We start from the raw sequence: 25,168 nt of genomic DNA, 5'->3' as shown, positions 1-25,168 counted from the left end.
TGGGCAACAGACGCAGGCTGCCAGAGGCCCGCCGAGCCTTCATCTGCAACCCCCCAGACGGCTGTACTCATTCTTAACAGAATGGGGTAGCCAACGTCTGCGTCACATGACTTCCTCTGCGCGCTCCTGCAGCCCTCCGGACTACTGTGTGTGTGTAAGAACAATGATAGACTAAACGAAATGTAAAGTTAGGCGCCAGAAAGACAAAAAAACTAGGAACCAGCTGATATATAATTATTATGTCAGCAAAATATTCTGTGACCCTTGTTGAGAGCATTACTGCTAGTGTAAAGGATTATATGTAAATAGATAAACCTCATCATTTGAAATTATTATAGGTGCTATTATGATTACAATCATGGTGACCCACATATCCACAAATGTTGCAAATTGTTATCCTAGGAAAATCATGCAAACACAAGTATCTGCTGACTCAAGCCTTGACCTGCAGCTGTTATTACATTGTGGACTTTGTAGCTGAGGAAGTAAAAGGTTAGCTAAATCTGCTGCCAACCCCCACACAGACATATACTGTCTCTATGGTCTGTTTACTTGTCATACACAACTGCATGCTTCGCAGAGAAATGTTGTTGAAAGGGTTAATGTTTTATTCAAACCCTTTATATTTAGCTTTAAAGCTGTACTAACACCTATGTAAAATGTATTACTAAGGTGCTCCTCCACCTATTCGGATTCCTGGGGATGAATCTGTAATACAGAATTGGCAAATCTGTTAAGCTAACTGACGTTAAGTGGTGGCAGGAGTGGAGGGTGTGTGGGAGTACAGTTTGAAGTTGGGGGAGGGGCATGAGATCCCACCAATCTTGTGCTTGGTCCTCGCAGCTCCTCCCCTTAGTATTCAACCGCACCAAATAGATAAGTCACTATTTAGAGCATCTCCCAGGGCTCTGGGTAGGGGTGGTTACATCTTAGTAAAAATATTTACTAGGGTGTAAATTCAGTTACTATTGCATGGGAGTTGAATCAAAGCTATTTGAAGGCCATATTTGTAGACTTCAAAGAAAAGAAAAATTGCCCATTATAGTTCATACTCCATGTGGCTGATTTAGTTCGGCCATGTTATTCTATGAATAACGTGCGACTAGTAGTATTACCGTTAATATGGTAATTTTAACCCAGATTTTCGCTCACGGCCCTGTTAATCAGCCCTGCGAGGACAAATCTGCACTAAAATGACCTTACTACGCACTATTACCGTTTGGACCTGCACATGATTGTGTTCAGAGCAGCCGGCCAGCACACTCTCCCTGCCTGTCTCTGCCAAACGGATCTGCAGATAGTGTGCAGCCACCGGCAGCAAGACCACTACACATTTTTTTTCTTATTTCGGGCCCTAAAATTAAACTGCGTCTTGTACATGGGGAAATACTCCCAACTGTACTGGGAGTCGAGACAGCAGAACAGTCCTCTAAAATTGGGACAGTTGGAATGTGTGCTACATGCCCAGCCCACGTCAGCTCGGAGTGTGAACAAACCCTTCCAACAATATACATAACTCATTTGTTTTTTGAACAAATTTATTTTTGGTTAGTACCCTGTTAATCAGTTTATTCTTATCTCTGTTTGCCTTCTACCATTCAAACTGATAAAAAGGGTCACTTAACATTAAATGGTAAAGTTCATCTGTGCTGCTTTTTCCTCTTAGCAAAGCCTCAGGAACTGTACTCTGAAACAGGTTTTCCCAGGGGCTCCATCGTTGTGGCAAAAGACTGAGAGATTGTGGCTTACTAGTGGTCAACCCAGTTCATGGCACACACATTTAGCTGGGTAATGCGTGTAGTCCGCCAAGTAAATTGTGACCCGTTTGACAGAAACAAAGGATCCCGGGGAAAAAAATATTCCGTACCAGCCTGTCCCTGATAGAGCAATCTGAAAAGCAGGCTGTGACTGGCGTCTTCTTAGTCACTTTGCAGTCAATACCCTTTTCTGCAATCACAAAGGATTATTATGGTGTCCTTACGTTCACCAAAACCACTATTAATGTTTCACTTAAATCACATACACATGTAGCATGAGCCTCCCTGGGCTTCGTAAGTTCACAAAGAATCACAGAGAAAATGCTACATTTAAATGTCTTTTAAGCCGAAAAATGTTTCCAAGGCTTGGTTACAAAAAAGTTAATACAATAAATTTCACAAATAAGTTTCAGAAATAAAATAGGTAATAAAACCAGAGTTACTACTTACTAGTTAAGACTTGGTGTGTGAGGCAACACAATTAAGAAATATGGGACATTTCAGTTTTGATAGATCCCCTCATGAAAATGCACCCGTTATTGTCTAAGGCAGAAGATTTTAAACCTTTTTCCACATAGCTCTCACCCTCCACCTTTGGAGTTTAGCTGTCAATAAGGACAGATTGATCTCCCAAATGTTACAGGGCTAGTGATGTCCTGAGATCGGAAACGTTCACAGGACCTTGAGTTCTCACCTCTGCTCGTTCTGCTTAGCTAGATAGTGTACAACTTTGGGGGCTTCAAACTCCTTGGAGATGCCTATCTCTCCCTGGTCTGGCTAATTGCAACAGATTACTGACACTTGCAGTTCAGACTCGTCATCTAGCCAAGCACACGTTAGTGTATATTGCATTTAACCTTGCAATGTAATCTCGTCATACATGAACTCAACAGAAAATAACAATCAGTCATTCGATATACTACATAGTCCCCCACTCTCCTCATTTGAACATATACGGAGGCTGGCACATGGTTATTGAGGTCCTAAATAGAGGATGGACTGGCAATGCTGGACTCTAGCTAAATTTTCCTATGGGGCTTCAGTTTTGCTTGTGACAGGAAGTGCGTCTCTAAATTTAAAATACAAGTGGTATAAGACACTAGTACTGGTTCACAAGTACACAGTATATATAAAAGTTTCAGGTGTTAGAATTGAAGACGTTTGAGATAATGTTGTGATTGTGGACTAATGGGGAGATATTTTCCTATATGGGGTACACTTCCTGTCATTAATACTATTGAAGAACCCAACAATCAGCCTCTCCTCAGCCAAAGATGTCTGATAACACACACAAAGGTCTGGGGACTTTTTTACTTATGTTTCTGTTAGCGCTATTAATACGTTTTTTATATAAGGCAATTTGTGTGTTTAGTGGTCTAATTGTATTAAAGAAAAGCCGAAACTGTATAGAAATGGTCATAACCCACACATATATTATACACAACTACAAATATAACAAATCACTTGGGACATAGTTTGGGACCAGTAAGTTTGTGAAGGAAATGATTGTGTACTAGTAGTGGACCCAGCAATGAGGAATAATGAGTGCGGCAATAATAGGAGGTTTTTTTTTGTATTTTTCTTATCTGAATATCCGTCCATTCATGCTTCTCCCACTATACTGACATAGCAGATCTTACTTCATGACCAGCGTAGGATTGTCCAAAACATCTATATTGCCATTTGTGAAATATGAGATATGCAAATGTTTCGTATAGAGTAGAGTTTGGATCACCGCACTGACTATAAGATTTTACCCAATAGTAATACACATATCCCTATAAATATCTCCTAAATAGGATCTCTTGATTGGTAATTGGGGTGCAACCTTGAAACTCCAGGTGTAATCTGAACAAAAAGGAGAAAAAAAGCAAAGTTTCTGGTATAAGGTGCACTAAATCTTCTAATAGATAATATCGATAATTACCATCCTATAAAACATAACTTTTATTCAGTAGTAACTTAAAAGCGAAATATACTAAAATATAGCAATTAAAATCCCATGGATAAAAATAAAAAGGTGGATACACTCAATATAGTACCTATATAATCCCACTATAAGTTATATGGTACAGAGGTATAATAGTGTGATTAATATGAATAAGTCAGATAGTAAATAAAGAAACATACGCCATAATAAGCAGTTATGTCTCTAATATAATGTCTGTTAAAAAACAGGCTATACAGGCTGGTAATGTCCAGCTAGCAGATAGAGGTTGGAGCAAAATATCCCAATTGCCTCTTATAAATCACAAACGCTGGTATGTAATTCCTTCTGACTAAATCCTGGAAATCAACAATCAGTTGAAATGGAAACTACCCTGCAGCACATTCAGTAGCGTAACATGTAAAGTATAGCAGAAACGCTATTTTAGTTGCTAGTATGCAATCCCTTCCAACTAATTCCTGCCAATCTATAATCAGTTGTAGTGCAATCTACCCTGCAGCACACTCAATAGCGCTATATGGTAGATATCTCAGAGGCGCTATCACAAATTGTTAATAGCTGTTATGGGGAGTGTATTGCTAACTGCCTGCTAGGTTTCCCCTCTAACTCTGGGCTTATAGGGGTAGTTAAATAATCAGACTCCTCTTAGTACAAATATCAAGTGTGGCCAGCTGATACGCCGACGCGCGTTTCGCTGTTGCTTAAGCAAGGCAAAATTTTGCTCCAACCTCTATCTGCTAGCTGGACATTACCAGCCTGTATAGCCTGTTTTTTAACAGACATTATATTAGAGACATAACTGCTTATTATGGCGTATGTTTCTTTATTTACTATCTGACTTATTCATATTAATCACACTATTATACCTCTGTACCATATAACTTATAGTGGGATTATATAGGTACTATATTGAGTGTATCCACCTTTTTATTTTTGTCCATGGGATTTTAATTGCTATATTTTAGTATATTTCGCTTTTAAGTTACTACTGAATAAAAGTTATGTTTTATAGGATGGTAATTATATGCAAATGTTTGCAGGATACAAGGAATACAAAGCAATGGGAGAAGAACATGAAGATGGCTCAGTACAAGGATAGAAACATTGTATAACATGAAGCACATAGGACAGATTGACATGTACACACACAATACAGCAAACTATAACCTCTCTTTAAGGGCTCATACCCATTATTATATAAAAGACAGGACTGGTGCCAGAGGCATTACAAGCACAGTCTGTACTTTAAATAAAAATATAGTGCAATGGGGTACACTCAATCACATATATCTGACATAAGAGTATCTACAGTATTCTACTTAATATCTACATTAATATGTGCACTATATACCACCCTTATCAGCAAACATTGTAGGAATTATATGTTCTCTAACAGCTCTGATGGGATAAGGTGAATCTGGATTCAAGGACTTATATTGTAGGCTTAACCATGAATTACTACCTGAAAGCATAACACAAGGTGGCTTCTTTATCCGGGCCCAGAATCCGTACAACAATGCATTAGGGCACATACAGAACACATGTAATCTATTACAAGACAGCTCTGTGTATTACACTGATGTGTATGTGTATGCAGTGATGGACAAAATACAAACACCACATACACAACATAGGTTAAATACATTAACTTGCAAAATTTGCTGCAACAGAAAAACAAGTAGGGCGCCCCAATGTGTAATATCCATTATGGTGTTGGGAAGATGTAATAACTGCGTACCGTAAAGGTGTATTCAGGAAGTAAATGGTCATATGGAGGTTTCCTCTTCAGAGGTAATCCCTCTCAATCTCCATCAGATATAGCGACAATGCAGAAAAAACAGAACAGAAAATAACAGTGCAGTATTGTTCTATATTGGGCTGCACCAAATCTGGAAATAGTCCTCCACCATTAGTCAGAGTGCTAGAACAGGTAGTAAACCCAAAGGTGAATAATGTGGCACACAGGTGCAGCGTGTATCCCTAAGTATATAAAAACTGCGTACCAGATAGTCAGAAGACCATGAACTTTCTTAGACCATATAGATAAGATCAGGCAATTCCTCTGCTGCCACCTCAGCAGCCTTACTGTCCTGCTGCCCAGTGACAAAGTCTTCTACCAGTCCCCACAACGCACGTTATTTTCTGAAGTCTAAGAGGAATTGGTGACCATACAAAAGCACCAGGACTGCAATCAGGGTAACTATTACGTGAGAACTATGAGGTGACTTCTTCTAAAAATCCTTCTTGTTCCCAATTTGTATTACCATTTTATATTTTTGATATACTTTTTGTTTCATTATGTTATATATGTGTGAGAGAGAAAAAAACTGAGCTGTGTTTGTCAGATAGATGTCTCATTATAAGACTGATGCATGGGGAGTTTGTGGGATGAGTGAACTAAGATGGAGGAACAGTGTGTGCTAAGATGGATACCGTAGTTCAGGAGTTCGCCTTTTGATAAATGATGTCTGAAAGTGACACAGATGGGGTATCGTTGAGTATATAGGGGGTGTGTATAATTTTTGTTTATTTTGTGGCTCGGCATAGCCACAATGGGATTCCGCTTCTCCCCATATTTGTAAGAACTGTGACAGAATTGGGAATATGGGAACATTTTGTTGCCTGCCGTGTCTACTGACAGTGCAATACCTTGCAGTGAGGTAAGTGAGTGTAGAGAACATGAAGCATCTTAAAACATTGTATGATAAATTGAACAGTCAGTACAGCTACTCAGTACAAATGCTCCCGCTGTCTGCCAGTGTCTATAGCCGTCCGTCTGTTCTGGCAGGCTCCTCATGTCACGCAGAGCCGGACTCTACATTACCATTGCAGGTTCTGCCCAGCACCTCGGCCTGTTATTTCTGGGTCCCAGACCTGTATCTACTTACCATTGATTTGTATTTTTATTCAGGCACAGCTGTTCCTGGCTGAATACATTCTCAGGAAAAATCAATTTAAGTGGAATGGAAAATGAGCAACAAATTGCAAGGATTATTATGCTCCTCTGCTTGGTCGGTGTCTCATCCAGCTTTCCCTCTAAGTGTAGCAGTCTGCAAAGAAAGAGTTAAGAAATTAAAGTCAATGGTGACCCCACCGGTAACGGTTCTATTCCCTAACAAATTTACGTTTTACAGTATTCTTTCCAGATAATAGTGCAAACAGCTCCTATCGCTTAGGGATCCTGTATCTGTTTACGGTTAACCCCTTCACCAATTAGGTATTTCATCCCTTCCTGTTCTGCAATAGCCCTCTAAAAACTGTTAAATAGTAAAGCATGAAGATGACTCATTTCCATTTATTAGAATATGCTTGCAGATACGTTTTTCATTAGCAATCTTAATAGTATTCCGTCATTTACGCCATCAAACAAAGCAAGAGTTAAATATGTTTAATTCTGCTGTTCTCGTCAGCGGGCGACTAACCGCTGGTCAGGAATGTGTGTGATAGTTTTTCATACATAATCATAAACAAAGGGGGGTTTCTGAAATGAGTAAACTTCAAATGGATGTAATTGGCATCTTTAGAAAGGCTGAGGTTTTTCCCTTTATTTGCTGTGAAATCTAGAGGACTAATTTCTGTTTATCAGCGTATCGGGGACAGTGTGTGCTGAGAAAGGAGCCTGCGGACAACATGACATAGCTAAGGGCTGAACCATGATCCCAAATTTCTTCTCTGATGCTCTGGCTTACTGTGAGAGCACAGATCACATCCAACGGAGATACCAGATCTGGGAAACACAGTATTAACAGCTTGAACTTTCATCACCTCTATCTATTAAAGTGGCTGTAATGGGAATAAATGTAAGTATATTACATGGTTAGAAACTGAATACAATTACACTTGTTTCTAAGGCCATTCAGTAAAGGCTGTATCCTGCAACTTCAAAAAATAAACCACAGTTACAAAACTAGGTGGAGTCTGCTTAAATTATGTGACAAGACCTTTCCATGGGCTGTATCTGGTAAATGAAACCTAGTGCTTGATTGCTATTCTGCAAAGTCATTATTGAGCACCATTACCTATCTTAGACAATCATTTGTTTTTACTGACCCTCCTTATCTAATAAGTGTTAATTTAATTTAGTTATAATCTAATAAGTGAATTTATTGACCTTCTAATAAATGCAATTTTGTCCTGTTTTCAAAAAATCATATATTTCTTATCCATTCCGGCCAGGTATTTTTATGGCTAGGGCTATTACATTATAGTCTATGGAGTTATTTAAACAAGCTCTGTTACTACAGACTTCACCATTGCATTACCTACATTGAATGGGACACAATGTATTATTGGGAAAGCTCCATCCAGTGCAATGCACCCTGAACGCAAATAAAAACACATGTGGGTATGGTGCCATTGGATTCAATGAGATCCAGTTTCAGACCCATTTGCTAATGTTTACAAAAATAAAACCTAATAGAACACATGAAATTATCGCTAGTGGGTATAAGTCCACAAGGTAGTTTAACATCTCATCGTTCATTTTTATGGCACTAGATTCCATAACGTCTGACTTATAATGCTTAAAGACTTGATGTATATTATATAACAGGCAGAATAATAAATGCATGGAATTAGAACCAACTGCATGGCATTCAGTTTAATCATCGGCATCAGACATGATGAGGGAATAACAGGAAGACCAAGAGGACAGACATAAAGGAAATATGATTCTTCCCTTGAGAGCTTACATTCTAGAGGGTAGGTAAAGATACAGTATAGTCTGGGGTATGGACCATGTGATGGGACAGTGTGGAGAAACATGGAAAGCAATCGGTAACGTAAACGTACTAAGCGATGGAACCCTAAGGCACTAGGTGTAAGGTCCATGATGGAGAGGTAACAGGTGGTTTTGAGTGTCTGCCAAATATTTATTCTCTGTATGTAGACCCAGGTGTCCTCACTTTAATCAGGACGCTATGGGCAATTTAGTGGTCAGCATAACACCCAGTTTGAAATGCAGGAGCACACACTTGCAGACAGCAGTAAACACTTCTGCATTGATTCTGACAATTAAGCATCCTCTTGTGTGGAGAGAGGAGGGAACGGCAGCTTCCGTAATGCCATCCTTTGTCCAACCAGGGCGTGTTGTCACTGCAGAGACCATGCAGACCACGGTATTGTTCCACAACACTGCAGCCAGGATGTGGAATATTTTAGAGTATTTCTTATAAATTGGTTGTAAAACAACATTTGAAAATATATATAGGTAGCTATCCTCACAGTAGGTACACTACATCATTTGTACAGAAATGGAACATAAATAACCAAAATTGTCTTACAGTAAGCACATCCACACATCTGTCCTCTGAGTGAGACATTGTTTCTCCTGTTGATGGACCTGTTGTGGTATTTGTAAGAATAAATCTGATTCCACCTGTGTTTGGGACCTGCCGCTGTTGGAGTATTACATGCTGTCAGAGGAGACGCAGTGAGTGGCCTGGTTCTCTGCTGTATACATAGTCTTTGATCTCTCTGTATGTCATGTTTTTTGCAATAAGTTCACAACACAGACTGATGTGTTAAAAGCAAAGTGGAATAATCCATACTTATAAATGATGCATATTGTTTGTTTTTAACTTCCAAATGTCTGTATCCACAGTCCTAGTAGCTCTTGAAGGGAAATCGCTCTGTAGATTTTCCAATCTGTTGTATTGGTCTTGGTGGAAAAATAAACAACGTACAAGTGTTCAATTTGTTGGCTTGCGTTGAACATTAGATGCGTGTCACTTGTTGCGTTACTGACCGTTTTTGTTTATCACAACTTTTCCCATCTTCCTTCTTGAAAGGAAATATAAATCTTCCTGGGCTAATAATACGGATCTTTTTTGTGTTTTTTTTTTTTTTTTTAAAGACCTGAGTAGGATAATATTAAACACCTTGCTCATCCTGTGATTAATTTCGGTTCAATATGGTTCTTTTCTAAAATGAAATTGTGTCACACAGCTATTTAATTGTCAAATAATTGAAACTTCTAACTCCAATTTCACCAATTATATTATTATACTTTGATTAGGTTTGTTTATGTCCTTTGTTCTAACCGTATGATTAGCTACATGTGAAATCTGTATACAGCATAACCAACTGGTAGCCTGAGAAATCAATCTGAATTCAGTCCTAGGCCTGTGTGTTCTGGCGGGTAGAATGTCATTATACTTCTCCTGTTTTATATTATTCTCCTTTTCTTTCATTAATGTCTGGTATTTACTGTTGCAAACCATTTAACAATATCTATTTCTAAATGTCACCTTTCACCTGACACAGCTGGTGTAATTTTCCCCCGTTTATCATTTTTATCAAATGAAAGCAATTAAAATTCATTTCCCCTTCTGGGGAACAGGGACACAAATGTCCATCAAAACAAACAGCCTTTCTGTTTGAGAACAAGATTATTTCATCCTTTTCATTATTTATGTTGTATTGTTTGCATCATTTTTGCTTTATCCTCTTTACAGTTTTGGACTGTAAAATAGTAATATACCATTTCATGTTTCAGCTTTCCATTAAAATATATATAATTTATTTATTTTTTCTGAACTATTTGAATAAATCTAGGTTAACTGACAGATCACTCATTTATGTATTTTTATTAATATTAATATTTTGAAAGCGTTGCACTGAATATATTTGGGATGTGCTATTTCAGCATATAACATTTGGGGATATTTTTACATTGTTTTATTAATGAATGTTTTGATTATGTGATATGTACAACACATTAAAAATAATATAATCTATACAGCGCCCTCCACACAAGCAGTTTCTGTTCACAGTGAGCGCACACAGAACTATTTTTGTGCATATAACAATATACTACAATAGGCTTAGACGGCATGTGAAGGTATATATACTCTACGGCTTTGACAGACTTGTGCATTACCTACTTCAGTGGCATATTACACCCTTGGCTAATTATTGATAATGGTAATTTTAGTTTCAAAGGCAATAGTGACACACATTTTACAATGAGGGAGAACTGATACAAGTGGACACTTTTCTTTAAGGAGGGATTATTCAGGAGAGTGGTCCCTCTCCTCACATTTCAAACTGAAGTGAATCTGAGCGCAGCGTACGGAGAATACAGATGGCTATGAATAGGTTGATGTCCATGAGGTGCTGGTCTTCTCTACATGGACAGTGTTCTGATACATGGCACAGACAGAAATGCAAGACATTGTTTACTCCTGTTTCAAATGAATATACACACTCGGTCTCTCGTGCCCTTAATTGTTTTGCCACTCCTTGTACCGCGCCACGTATAAAGCACTTATTACAGTTGTTTTTAATATGGGTCTATTCTCTTAATATATTATTAATATGCAATACTGTGCCAAGATTGCTCCTTGCAATATTTGTCTTAATGCTGCGTTGACCAATGCTGATAAGTGTGTGGGTCTGAACAGACCCCTTGGCTTTAATACAGTTTTATTTTAGTGGTGCTTCCATGAAAAACAAACTAACTCCATGCAAGTGCTCATCGCACCTATCCGCTGTTAATGCTCTCCATCTGCTAACCAGTGCCTGAAAAGCGTTTTAAAAATAGGAAGACTAGTTTCTTATGGGCTCGCTCCAGGCTTGATTTCTAAAAATTTCAACACCATGTTTTCAGTTTTAGAGAGCAGCGATCCCTAATTCTCATGTGTTAATAGGTGCTACCAATACAATGGATGGTAAAGGTGCAAATCATGGAAAACATGTTAAAATGCTTCACTAAATGCACTTGTTGTAATGTGTTTTACTCATTGTCCCAGCATGTGTGTGTGATGTTGGTGCTCCTAACGGTTAGAAAGAGCCATATCTGTGTTGTCATCTGATGTGCAAAATTGACAAACCTCTGAACAGGGAAAGGGTTAAATGAGGTGTGCATAGAAAATGACCATGTCTGTTTTGTGTAAATAATGGTTTGACGGTCCTGTACAGTAGAATGATTGACTACAGCTATCCTACTTTTAAAAGCAACGCCGTTAACATTTTCAGTAATGAATAATATAATGTGTGATTGAAAAGGGGAATTCTTTAGGCCAAGTAAGGTAAAGATGAGTTGTTGATCAAATTCAATATTGTATAATTTTCTTCAAGAAGCATCATAGTAAACCTAGGCTGGCCATAAAACATATTACAGTATGTTAGATATAATCATATTTAAAGAACTGTGATAAATACAATGCACTTGTCAGCAGTATTAAAAATGCATACATTGTTTCAGTACAGTATACTGGACTTATCCTCACCATATCAACCTGCCAGCAATCCCTTTAAATTATGTATGTGTATAGATATCTAGGTAGATCTATCCTTCTATAACGGTATCCTGCAAACCTCTCCTAAATGGGTCCAGGCACCTCTTTGTTGTAGATACTTTGTAACATATATACGAGTACTGAAACCTTGAGCTAGGCTATAGTTGTGTTGAGTGTGCTCTGTAGTCTGCCCAACTACAGCAGCACTATTCTGGTGTCATTGGTGTGTCTATACACCTACTGGTACATCATAATGGAATATGTTTGATAAAAATAGCCAGCACAATATATTAGTTTTGTTTCCCATCATGTGGGATTATGAACTGTTGAATGATGCATCTCCCCCGGTCAAATTGTAATATTTTTTGTTCTGTGTTACAGCAGGTAGGTGACATTTACAATTACAGAGAACATGTATTTTTTTCATGTCCTTGTTTCTGCCATTTGAAACTCCCCTACTTCTACTTGTAATTCTATTCCATCTTCACCCCTTACCTCCAAGACTCTCTCTTCGAATACATGACTTTGTTTTGTATTGTGAGCACAGCAGCAGGTGCGGCACCACTATCGGGATCTGTGGGATAATTCGTTTTTGTACTTGGTAGTTTTGACACAAATTAGAAGATATTTTATATATCTTCCTGTCCTCTGGGCACACACATGTGCCCTGCTGTCAGTGTCCTGTGTAATCTGCACAATGCAATTGTCTTGTACCTGTGTATAATAGATTGCTTCTTTCCCTCCATCGCCTGTCATTTGCATTCAGACTAACATTGGTTCCTTCAGATCAGCTGCTGAAAATTACCAGCATTTTAGATTCCCCACCAGCGCTGTTGTTTTTGGCCAAAGCTAGTCCCAGTCCCTGGAGGAGGAGGGATACGTTCTAGGTCTGGTACTCCATAGGGTTCATTGTAAGATTTGAATAAAAATGTTTATATTGAAAAAAATATATATATATTGTGGTGGAAGGAAATCTGTTACTTTCCAGAGTATATAAACCGCTAGACCTAAAGATACGATTAGCAAAGAGCCCCAGTAATAACTGAAGGTATCTGGGATGTATAGAATTCCCCATTCAGTGATAGTAACCTATAGGCTGTCACTTACTCCACACTCCCTGGTATTGCAGCCAGCGCAGTGGTCCAAGGATAATCTGATGCTGAAGCAGAATACAGATGAAGAGCAAGTCTGCTACTACAATTACTACATGATGTGCCATAGACAGTTCAGTGTTGTGTTGGCATTAGTATATATGAGTTCTGTCTTGATCTTTTCTGAGGTTCTTCACCTATGTGTCTGTCTGTTTAACACCATTATGTGGACGTTTGTTGGCGTCAATACATGTGTACGCGCACTCTCGTATGCACACATTTATTTTCTACATTATTCTAGCAGGATCTTGGTGGTAATTTGGCACCTGTGGACACCAGTCCCCTGTTTTGCTGAAATCTCCAGTCGTTGGAATAGTAGAATGGTTTCTATGAAGACATAAGATGTGATGGGTTTGGCAGGTGCTGCTGTAGGATTAGCGATTTGTGCATTATCGCTTCCACTCAAACGCACAGTCTCCCCTCCCCCGCTCCCTGCTCCCCTTTCCTCCCCAGCCCTCCTCTTTTTCTATGGAACAAAAAATACAATTTTCTCTAAAGCAGTTATTTGCTGCCATTTTACACACGCTTGAAATGTGTCAGTGGGGTCACAGATTCCATCTCTCTTGGCCCCCCCCTCCCTCCATTCCCTCCCGGCTGCATATAATGTGCATAAAAACTCTGATTGCTGCTTACTCAAGGGAGGGGGGAGGTCGCCTGCTCTTTATAATTTTTTTTTCCCTCTCTCACAACTTCATTAACCTCTTCTCAGCTTGAAACCAGTATTCTGTATTAACTCTGTAACTATTACAGATAGCCATCTCTCCTCAGTACCCTCCTGGACTGAAACCTGTAGTGTACAGACCCACAGTTTCTTCCTACTTGGAGTCTGGTACATGAGGTCTACTATACCGGGGTCTGGCTACAGACCTACCAATCATATTTCATTAACCGTTCCTCTGCTGGAGCTGCAGAGAACTTGTTGTTGCTACAGATGGAAATACATATGTCGTTTACATTTACTTAGGGGAGTCTTCCATTGGTGATGTATTTAAATACGTTAGATTGTTTCTATGACTGTATCATTATACATTTTACATGAAATCACTATTGATTTCAACATAGATTTTTGTCTTCAGTCGGTGACCTTGAAGAGTTTGGCTTTTAATCTCTTTGTTCGGAGACCTGCAGTGTTCCACAATTGTCATGTGTCTTATTCTGAGACCTGCCAAGCACCAGTCTATCAACACTTTCCTGCTTGGATAACCGCAGAATACAGAAGAACAGGCCTCCACTGATGGGTGTCAGCAGGTAGCTGCTAGTAATCACACTGGGGGTGTCTGTAATGTTGACTGCTCTGATTGGGGAGGGGGGGCCAGAATTGGCGCAGAATGCAGGGTGGATGGGAGGTGATTTCTTTTGTGTGAAAATCAAGAGGTTTCTGGGGTGACGTGATGACCGCAAGCAGTATGCTCTCTTATTGGTTCCTTCCATTGTGCACGATACAATGCAGCAAAGAAGGAGCCCACTGACACTGACAACACTTCTCTAACTACCAGCTCATTACTTGCAGGAGGGCGGGCGTAAGGTTAACCTGCACAGGACATAACATACATTGCAACCTACGTCTTAATTGAATATAGTTAATCTGCATCTGTAGTACATGTAGTTGCTGCATCTAATTTACACATCTAGCCCATGGTATATTCTCCTTACTGTCTGTACACACCTCGTATTTCCTACATCTGTCTTCCTACCATCATTACCTCAACCTGATGGCCACCGACTATTGCTGAATTACAGCTCCCCTCATCCTAAGGCATCATGAGCACATGCAGTCTTTTATAACTGCAGCCTAAGCCCTTTTTTCCCCATTTTTATATAGGTAAATATTTACATTTAGTATCCTCTTTCTGATCTGTACTGTGCCTTATTGTATATCATGATGACGATGAGTTGTGTAGCAGAGCTACAGGTTGAAATCTGTTCCATTCTTTCCTCTCTGACACATGCAGTCTGCTGCACCCATCGTATTAATGGCAGAATAAATCTGATATGTTCCGCACGTAAATTAAATATTATCCCAAGAGACCTCTGTAGCTGTAATGATTGCCTGCCTAACCCGGCCAAGTGTCTGTTTTGCGTTGTGTCCTTGCCCTGGTAAATCATCCAGTCTTCAGTCAACAGTTACTAATAACGTCTGTTTTCTTTAATATAAAGGGCACATTTTCATTTTCCAATATTTCTGTGACTCTCCTCCTCCCCCCTTACACCCCACCTCCCCCACATCTGCTTGGCTGATAATTACCTATGTAGCCTAGAGCAGTTGGCTGTAATGTTCCTCCCGTACAATAGCTACCTGTTGGAGAGAGATGCTGGGCTGCCTCAAGCCTTGTGCAGGGAGAAAGAGCTCCGTTAGAGACTCATAATAAGTGTTTAATCTGTATTATACAGTCCTTAAACTAATAGGAGCTACACCATTATAGCCATCATTTATAGATCCCCTGCAGCACATTCACTTTGGAGTGCTAGAAGACTGTAGAACTAATTACTTTTTATTCTGAAAAATTACCCACAAGACTATATCTAAATGGTGACCTGTGTTCTTTAGATTCTAAACTCTAGCCCAGTGTTTTAAATAGATTAGATTGTACATAAATGTGCTGGACAGTGAGGGTCATATACTACATCCAAATGTGCAGTAACCATTGTGTGATTCAATGTAAATGACTTGCAGCAAAAGTCATTTCTGTTATTAACCTAATCTTTCCACAGATGAGTTTATTGGAATGTTTATTGTAATTGTATTCATCAATCATTTCTTTACCTCTGAGCCAACAAACAATTGACAATAAACATTTTGGAATGTATGTGAGCGTCCTATATATTTGCGGTTGCAGAAATGCCAAGTGAGCAGCATGAGCCTTGTGACCCTCTAGGCTTTAGTATAACCATATAACCATTCTCATGTAATAAAACACGGGGCAGAAGTATTTACAGCCTGTTACACATACTGTACACCTGTTCTACATATACCCATGATTGTGGTTGAACTAGATCTGCATTCTCTGCTGCCTCATCTGGATGTCAGACTGTTTCAGTGTTTGGTCTCTCGCTCTCCAGAGCTGTGGGTGTAGGAGCCTGAATAGGATCAAACTACAATGTGAACATCCGCAAACTGTTCCTTCTCTTCCACAATAATATGGAACTATCCATAATTCCTCCGACCTTAAGAACTACTGAAGCCTGTGCTTGGCACCTACCTGCCCTTTTTAACCTACTCACCTTCAAAGACTGTATAAGTGGTCAGTGAATTTCAGCTCTGACACATGTCAATGTCTGCCCAGCCTTCTACTCGGTTATTTATTGTGAGGACAGAGTTATGGTATCCTGAGCACTTGAAATGAGATTTCCTCTGCTTCTTCCTGTAGGACAATTGACCCCTGATTGGCCATTGATAAGGATTCTGGGGGATGGTAACCTCGCCATAGCATCCAGCGTCCTGGTTCAGTTGGAGTTTTTTTTAATTTAAGTCCATATATTCTCTGTATAGCACTGGGTACTATGGTGGAGCCAAGTACACAAAATAAATAGCTCACGCCAAATAAAGATGGCCTCCAGGTCACGGGATATATTGCTTCTCATTGAAGCCCTGCCTGTCAATGATTATCATTTGGTAAAGAACAAAAAGGTGCTGCTGACTAAATAGCCACCGCACATTGGTGCGTAACCAATCTGATTTAATGAGTACCATTTATACCTTTTTGATCTCTTTCTAATTTATTTGTTTTTAGCATCTTTTAGAGTCATATCTGCTTCTAAATACCAAAGTAAATACCTCTTTAAGATATTTCATCAGCTGTAAATAGGAATAAATACCTACTGGCACATGGGGCTTCCAAAATACAAAAACAAAACTTTGAGTATTCCTTTGTCCCATCACCATAGTAAGTTTCTAGTGTTGTGCAGCACCAAACCGTGTGTCTGGACTTTCCCATGAGGGTTTTTGCCCATGTTTAAACTGCTAATTAGTTCAGCTAGAGAAACTTTTTTTTTTCTTTTTGTAGCGATAACTGAACTAGATACAATATTTAATAAATTGATTGACATGACCTCAGAAATTATGGATTGAAATCTTCTAATGACAGACTTGCTAAACACATACTACCACTAAAACATCTACCAGAATGCCCTGTAGGGCTAATAAAATTTAACGGTCCTTGAACTTTTTGTTGCATTTGTACTATATCCGTCATTCTGCTGCATATGGAAAAAAAATTGTATATATTCTGTTATTTGTGCATGATATTTTAGTAAATTGCGATTTCTGCCTTTAGGGTTTGGTTTCAGTTGTGTCACCGTTGAATGCGTACATTAAACCTGCAAATAAATATTAAGGACGGGTTATTATTGCAAGATGAGAAATGTATTTTTTAGTGTGGTCATCTGGTATCCTAATGCAGGTTACATGCATTCACCACATGGCAAGCAGACTTGAATACAGCTAAAACATGCTACAAAATTCTAGTGGGAGCAAGCCGTACCCACTTCCCAAAGCTGCCTATATACAGTTACACACATGGCTACTGTGATCAATTTTTCTGCCCCTCTAATTATATTGACTCTGTTCTAAAATTCCTAAGTGTATCAATTGGTATAATAGCCATTTAAAAAAATGTAACTAAATCTCAGTTGACGAGCAGACAGCCAGTACTCTAGGACGGAAGTGTTTCCGTCTTTGCTCCTTTCCATTACCTGTCTGACCCACTAATGGCCCAACATGTACATAGGAATAATCCAATCAGTGCTGTATTCTGAGCAGATTTCTCGTCGTTTTCCTTTGAGATTGAGCCCAGAAGCCTCCGTGTGGGAGGCCTGGAATGTCTCTACGCTGCTGCCAGACCTGGTTATTGTTTATGCCAAGCGGGCTGTTTTCATTGCCCATTAACTAACTGGTCAACAGATTTTATTTTGCAGAAAAGGAATCCTTTGCTGATGACAAATATCTGGGTGCTGTTTCATCTCCCTCCTGAGATATGAAATAATCCTACAAACGTCTGTGGGGGATCTGTTCTCCTTTGAGGCGCTTTTATTCTATATTTTGACAGTTTCCTTCAATTTTAATAGGAGTCAAATATTTTTGTACTATAAAATAGAAGCAAAAGAATAAAACAAATTAAAGGGTACAGCTATTATGAGTAAACATGCAATTAATTTACCAGTTCTCTTATTCAAGCAAATGTCTGAGGAAGGGACATTAGGGATGGGCAACATTAATAGATTTTTGGATAGCTTCACATTACTGCTGATGGAATAAACAATACATTCTAGTTTAGACCTACTTCTCATCCAGTTATATATACATGTATGTGGGCTGGGACATGTAGGAGAAGGAATAAGGTGCAGACTGTTATGATGACAATATTATGGATGTGTGAGCTGAGTATTCTGATTACTTTGTTTTTTGTTTTTTTAAACTTGTGACCATGTGTGGCAGAGAATCACTGGAGCACAAGAATCGGACCCCAGAGCTGGAGTGTAAGGAAGATTAGGCAGTTTAGTATTAACTTTTGAGAGAGGCCTCAAGGGTCAAGTGTTCTATTTACCTACAGGTGGCAGATGATTTGTGAGGATGAAATATTTTCTGTTTGTGTTTTTCTAGAGTTGCCCTAAACTAAGCCACACCCGACAACCTTTATTACCTACCCTCCAGGAGATCTAGGAGGGGAGGTCCCCTGCTACCTCTTCCCTTGGAATCTGGGAGGGTGCCTGCTCTTCCAGGAGTCCGGAAACACCCCGAAATTCGGACACCTCCCAGACATTCAGCATTACAAATTATTTACGTCAGACTTGTTCAGACATCTGTACTAAAACTGTCCACAAGGACATACGCACCATGTGTGCCCCACCCCGAAATGATCACACTGTCAATGAACTTAATGTTAGAACTGTCAGATGTTGAATAGTCAACTGGAAAGACCCTGTGCGGTTTGGCACTGCAAAATGTTCCCAAATTGTTCAGATTCTGTTTATATATTATGCTGTAATTTGCCCACCCACTTTAAAAGACTAATTTCACAAGTGAGGCTGCTAATTAAAATAAGTAGCCACTGCAGTAGGGCAATCCTAGATATCTATACCAAGTAAAGCTCATCAGAATGGGATGCTTAGAGACTTTCTGACAACAGCGGACAGGTGTAAGCTCTGCTCATTGCAGGAGAATCATCTAGTTTGAAAAGTTACTTCAGGCCATGATGACTGCTTAGTTTAACTGCTCAGTACATAGCTGTTGTCTTTAGTAAGACCTGGCTTTATGTGGCATCTTTATAACCGTAACATGTAGGACAATAAAAATATTTGTGACAGTTTCTGAGCACGCTGAATGTAGAGCCTATTTGTAATCTTTAAGCTTGCTATACATTATCATCCATCAGATTTAGAGAAAAATCTAAAAAATCTGAACTACCTCCATATGTAATGGCTTTCTATTTTTATTTTTAAATATTAATCTATATTTATAGACAAATCCAACAAGAAGTGCAGTCAGTTGAAGGTGTTCTCAGGTTACATCCCTTTTACACTAGTATGTTTTTCAGTGGGGGAGTAAAAGCTAATTATGCATGTAAATGAATTGTTCTGTTTTATTAAATAAAAGATCTTTATATTTTTATTTTTATTTTGATATTCTCAATTAATTGAGATAGAGACTTGGAGATGCTGACTCAATACTGAAAATAGGGAACTAAGGTATTTGATTTATTGTGGCACGAGAATTGAGGAACAAGTTTTCAGGAAGTGGAACAATTAGTGAGGGATTGAGAAAACCATACTTTGATCTTTATCCACATAAGGGAAAAGCATAAGACATGGTAATTTTTCTTATGAAACCCACCTTTTATGTTTAAAGGCTAAAATATAGATTAATATTGCATTTCTTTCCGTGACTATTCCAAGGCTGTATTCGTGTTCTAAATGATGTCACAGATTCCCAGAGAATTGATTGGCTGAATTCTGATGTATATTGGTCCGTCAACAAAATACTGTCACTGTGTGGTGCACATTAATATTCTCATTACAGTATTTTATATGGTGTTGTAAATATTATTAAAATATGAAATTGAAAATTTCATGCATGACTTTCCAGCAGCTTTTGGAACTGATATAGTGTGTAATATCTGTTTACAAAATAAAGTGCATACAATACAAAAAGCTAGGCTGTAAATTTCACTTATCCCAGACCAGCAGTAAATAGAACTCCCTGTGCGAGATGTAATAGAGTTCCCGCCAGGCAGACCAAGTGCTGTCACATCCACAGGGGTTGGCTGACCAATTATTGGATGGTTTTCCAGTGAGTACATTTGCTTCCACATATTAACATGAGCATCTCTTCCGGATACTAAAAAAGCAATAAAGGAATGGGGAGTGAGGATTACCCACCGCTGAAGGATACATTTTGCAGTACTGAATGTGTTCATTTATGTGGACAGAGAAGGTGCCAGGGCTGCTTACTCTACATGTAAAATAATCTGCACACATCTAAATAGTATCAGGATCCCCAGATCGGTGGAATTTATAGCCTCCTCCTTAGTTACAGGGCCACAGCTAACAATTTTTCGACCACAACTTGTCATACTAGGATGCCATTATAAATCCTGCCACTCTTGTTACCTGCGCCATGAGTTTTTCCATTTTCATTACCGTGGAAAAATGAGTTTGCTACCAGAGTGTTTGAAAATCACAAATTTTTTAAATAAAAAAAAAAAAATCTGAATTTTTTTTTTAAATGGATCAAGTAAACAAATAAATCAAGTAAACAATAATACAAAGTTCTTTTTAAAATACTGTATCTGTAATATATTCAATTTAAATGACTTGACAGTGTCACCAATCGTGGTATTACACAGCAAACTACATACAAATCACAAAACAAACTGCAAAAGGAAAGAAACAGCAATGATGTTAACAGTTACAAGAGTTGGCGATTGCCTCGCCCGATATGTAAATCTGAATGAGCCTACACATTAGGTTTACTGAACGCCTTAAAAAGAAACTTGTCAGTACTCAAGCAGTTTCTCAGTTTTGACTGCACCAACCCAATTGTGGAAAATATTCTTTCTACTGAAGCTGATGATGCTGCTGCAGCTGTTGGCAATTGCTCTACTGCTACCATGATATGTTCATTACCAGCTACAGTTTCTGAACCAATGTGCATTTTCCACCAGTCTATTGGTGCCACTGTTGACACCACATCGTGGTCAGACAAGAGGTCATTAAACGGGGTTGTTTTTACAGTGATAAGTTACTTCTTTCAACTGTCCTTTCTCTCTGAACTTGAAACACTGGTGCAGTGTTGGTCATCCTCTCTGGATTCTGAAATTATCTGTTTCTTTTTTGGACTTGTCTGTTGCCTGTGCCTCTTTGTATCACATGAGTCATAATTAAATTAGGTCAGCAAGCAATCGTCGGAGGACTATGGTCCATATTGCACAGTATTACTATTAAAAGCTTGTTAAAACCCTGTTGTTTTTTTTTTTATGGTGATTTAAATCTTGATTAAAATGAAGTTAATTTAAATTGGCACACCCTGTTTACTACTATACTTCCCAAAGAGATTTAATTTGATCTTAATGTTGCCTCCTGGTTAGATGTTTTGCCCAAACCAGTGGCCCAGTTTGTTGCTGTTAAAATCCTCTCGTTAAAATTGTTCGATGGCCATCACCTACTGTGTGCATGTGTTTCATTTGGCTTGATGTCAATGGTGTACAGTGTGTAACTGTAGCATATATGTTTATCCTAGTGTGTGTGTGTGTGTGTGTGTGTGTGTGTATGTATATGTAGCAGTTTGTATTCAGTGCCTCCAGTGCTCTGGCTGTTGCTCCCACAGTTTACAGGCCCCATCCCTGTGCTGTTGTCATGGTGTATGTATTCAAGGACACCTGTCTTCCCTGCATCTGTTCAGCCCTCCACAATGGTTGACCTTGGAATGCTACTAGGAAACATAACATTTCTGTTCCAGAACATATGGGAAGATCAGTAAGATATACTGACAATGTAGAATTTGATATTTACAGATTTGGATCAGTTTTATTAGTTTTCATCGATCAACCAGTTTTCTTTTATTGGTGTATATGTGTTTATCGTGGTCTGGAGCAGCTGTGAAAGTAATCCCTGCCTGATGTAAAAGCTGTGATATCAAACCACCCTAAGCAGTGGCCTGTAGTCATGGAGTATTGTGATTATGGCACATTGCATGTGAGAGTCTCGCTGCTTAATGTGCAAGACTGCACTAATGTGTACTGAACTGTGTGTGTGCTGCAGAGACGAATACCACACCGTTCTGCATTTATGTGTTTACTTGCTGCACAAATGTCTGTATAATAAAGCATTGTGTGACACGCATACCTTCATTCTTATACAAAAGAACATGTCTCCCTCTATATTCTAATATATTAATGTAATGATGCAGTGGTTTGTATGGGTCGGGTGCTCATAAAATTGAAACTACACTGTTGCACTATATCATATGCTCACCCTGTGCTACTTAGTTGTAATGCATGTTTAAAATTCAAGGATTCAAGTGTTCAAATAAGTATATTTTCACGCAGTTTAGCTTCACCATAATCATGTACTCCCAAAGAATTAGGGCTTGTATTGACAGGGAACGCAATAGCCATGGCTGTAGATACATAGGATAATTAAATGCTAATCTGTTGATGTGCTTGAATTATAAGTACATTTTGTATAAAGCTGACAAAGTGATCCTTGGTGAGACTTTTGACAGTCTTCCACTCTTTCTTTTTGTCTTTCAGTAACAGACGAGGATAACGTAAAGAGATATTTTGCCAAGTTTGAAGAAAAATTCTTCCAGACGTGTGAGAAAGAACTTGCCAAAATCAACACATTTTATTCAGGTAATTGGAGGGTAAATGCAGGGGGAGCACTTTAGGTCAGAGAGCAGCAACCAGTGGCTCTCCAGAAGTTGTGGAACTACATGTACAAGGGTTGGCAGGGCAGTGTTGGACTTGCATAGCTACAACTGCTGGAGAGCCACAGGTTTCCCATCTCTGAGCTAGATAATTCACATCGCTCTTCTTAACTGTCCTGTCTGGTTGCAGAAAAGCTAGCGGAAGCTCAGCGACGCTCCGCCACCCTGCAAAATGAGCTGCAATCCTCTCTGGATGCACAAAGGGAAAGCAGCCGGGTGCCAGCCCTCAGGCAGCGCAGGAAGGCTGTATTCACCCTGTCACACGAAGAACGAGTCCAGCACAGAAACATCAGGGACCTGAAACTGGCATTCAGCGAGTTCTATCTCAGCCTGATTCTTCTGCAAAATTACCAGGTACACAAATATGCATAATATAACTAATGCTTAGAGTTTAGCTTTGTGTTTGTTATTGGGCGCTAACTTTCATAGACTGACCATGTCATAGTCAGCAGGCTGACTAAACAATAATGCTTAATGCGCTTCCTACACTGCGTATTCATTCCATATGTATGTATACATAGACTGATATAGGCAGGAATGTGGCCCTAGGTTCTGGGGGTGACTTTAAGGGGGTAATGCAGTTGACCTCAATGTGCCACCAGGCATAATGTCAGATGGAGCTCATTTCCAAATACTACAGTGCCCGAATATTGCTAAAATGTCAGTGAAAATACATCACAGCAGAGTGCTTCCATAACCACTCCGGAGTCTAGTGGTAGTCATTTTTCGAACAACACAATTCCACCATTAATGACACCTACATGAATATGCCAATGAGTAGATTCCCGCCATTGAACAAATGCAGACTTACTATAAATGCGACTGTCAACATTGCAGACACGGCGCATATAAATGCAGATAGCCGAAAACACACGCACTGTCATTCTCTTCTCATTTCTGATTTTAAGGGGGCAGTGCCAGGACCTGGCGTCTGTATAATCAAAAAAAGGGTTAGGTCGCTGGGTCCTGGCATTGTCCTCTTAAAATCAGCAATGTGAGGAGAATAACTGCCTGCATTTCTGCTATTGACATTAATATGCGCCGTGTCTGCAATATTGACAGTCTCTTATAGTAAGTCTGTATTTGTTTCAATGGCGGGTTTCTACTCATCGGCATATTAATGTCTGCGTCATTAATGTTGGAATTGTGGTGTTCAGAAAAACTCACCCCACCCTTGTAGTCCCTGCGTGGCACGTTACAGGGGAGTTGAATCACCCCCCTAAGAATGACTCTAGCCAGGTTTATTACTACAATACAGATGCACAATAGGCATTTTGTTTTGTTTTGGGGTTTTTCTTATTAAAGAAAAACATATTTTTTAAAATATTTTCTTTTTTTGGTTCTGAATTTTATGAGCGGAAGGAACATTGTGAGAGGGTTCTGTCTGTGTCATGGGGGTGGGGCTGGATGTAGGGTGTTAACACTGAGCGTCAGGACCACTGTCAAATTTATCATCATCATCATCATTTATTTATATAGCGCCACTGATTCTGCAGCGCTGTACAGAGAACTCACTCACATCAGTCCCTGCCCCATTTGAGCTTACAGTCTAAATTCCCAGACAGACAGACAGACGTCAATTTAGTAGCAGCCAATTAACCTACCAGTATGTTTTTGGAGTGTGGGAGGAAACCGGAGCACCCGGAGGAAACCCACGCAAACACAGAGAGAACATACAAACTCCACACAGATAAGGCCATGGGTGGGAATTGAACTCATGACCCCAGTGCTGTGAGGCAGAAGTGCTAACCACTGAGCCACTGTACAAATTTAGGCCCTTGTATCATGGTCAAACTGGTTGAGATCTGGACATGTGGCACTCGGACTAAGTGGCTCCAGCAGTCCTGACTTACACGCGCAGGCTGCTAATGGTTGTCTTTCCACCATATTTTAATGTTTGGTAATGATCTGATTGATCAGCTGTTTGTCGGGCACAAATGTGATATTGGGCAATTTGCCCCCTCGCATAATAGTTTAGTTTCCCCCTTTCTTGTCGCAGGTTGGAACCATCTTGTGAGCTTATTATAAACAAATGAAGCAGCCACTGTATCGGATACATAAGCTCTAAAGTTATTGTAGCTCTGTAGATCAGGGACAAACGTGACTTTGCTGAATGTCTACCAATATCTTCCTATTGACTTTTTTTTTTT

The 25,168-nt window shown here is 39.3% G+C and overlaps 1 protein-coding gene across 1 annotated transcript in view; it reads left to right on the top strand.

The window, feature by feature from the left end:
- XPR1 (xenotropic and polytropic retrovirus receptor 1) overlaps positions 1–25,168 on the top strand; it is an 84,496-nt gene that overhangs the window by 38,763 nt on the left and 20,565 nt on the right. Inside the window, exons 3-4 of the mRNA XM_075182277.1 lie at positions 22,843–22,944; positions 23,149–23,372. Coding sequence (XP_075038378.1) covers positions 22,843–22,944; positions 23,149–23,372 — 326 coding nt within the window. The remainder of the gene's footprint in view (positions 1–22,842; positions 22,945–23,148; positions 23,373–25,168) is intronic.

Source organism: Mixophyes fleayi, chromosome 8 (genome assembly GCF_038048845.1).
Source record: "Mixophyes fleayi isolate aMixFle1 chromosome 8, aMixFle1.hap1, whole genome shotgun sequence".
Classification (NCBI taxonomy): Eukaryota; Metazoa; Chordata; class Amphibia; order Anura; family Limnodynastidae; genus Mixophyes; species Mixophyes fleayi.
The sequence above is the reverse complement of the archived record's forward strand: the minus strand, read 5'-3'. Positions and strand labels throughout refer to the sequence as shown.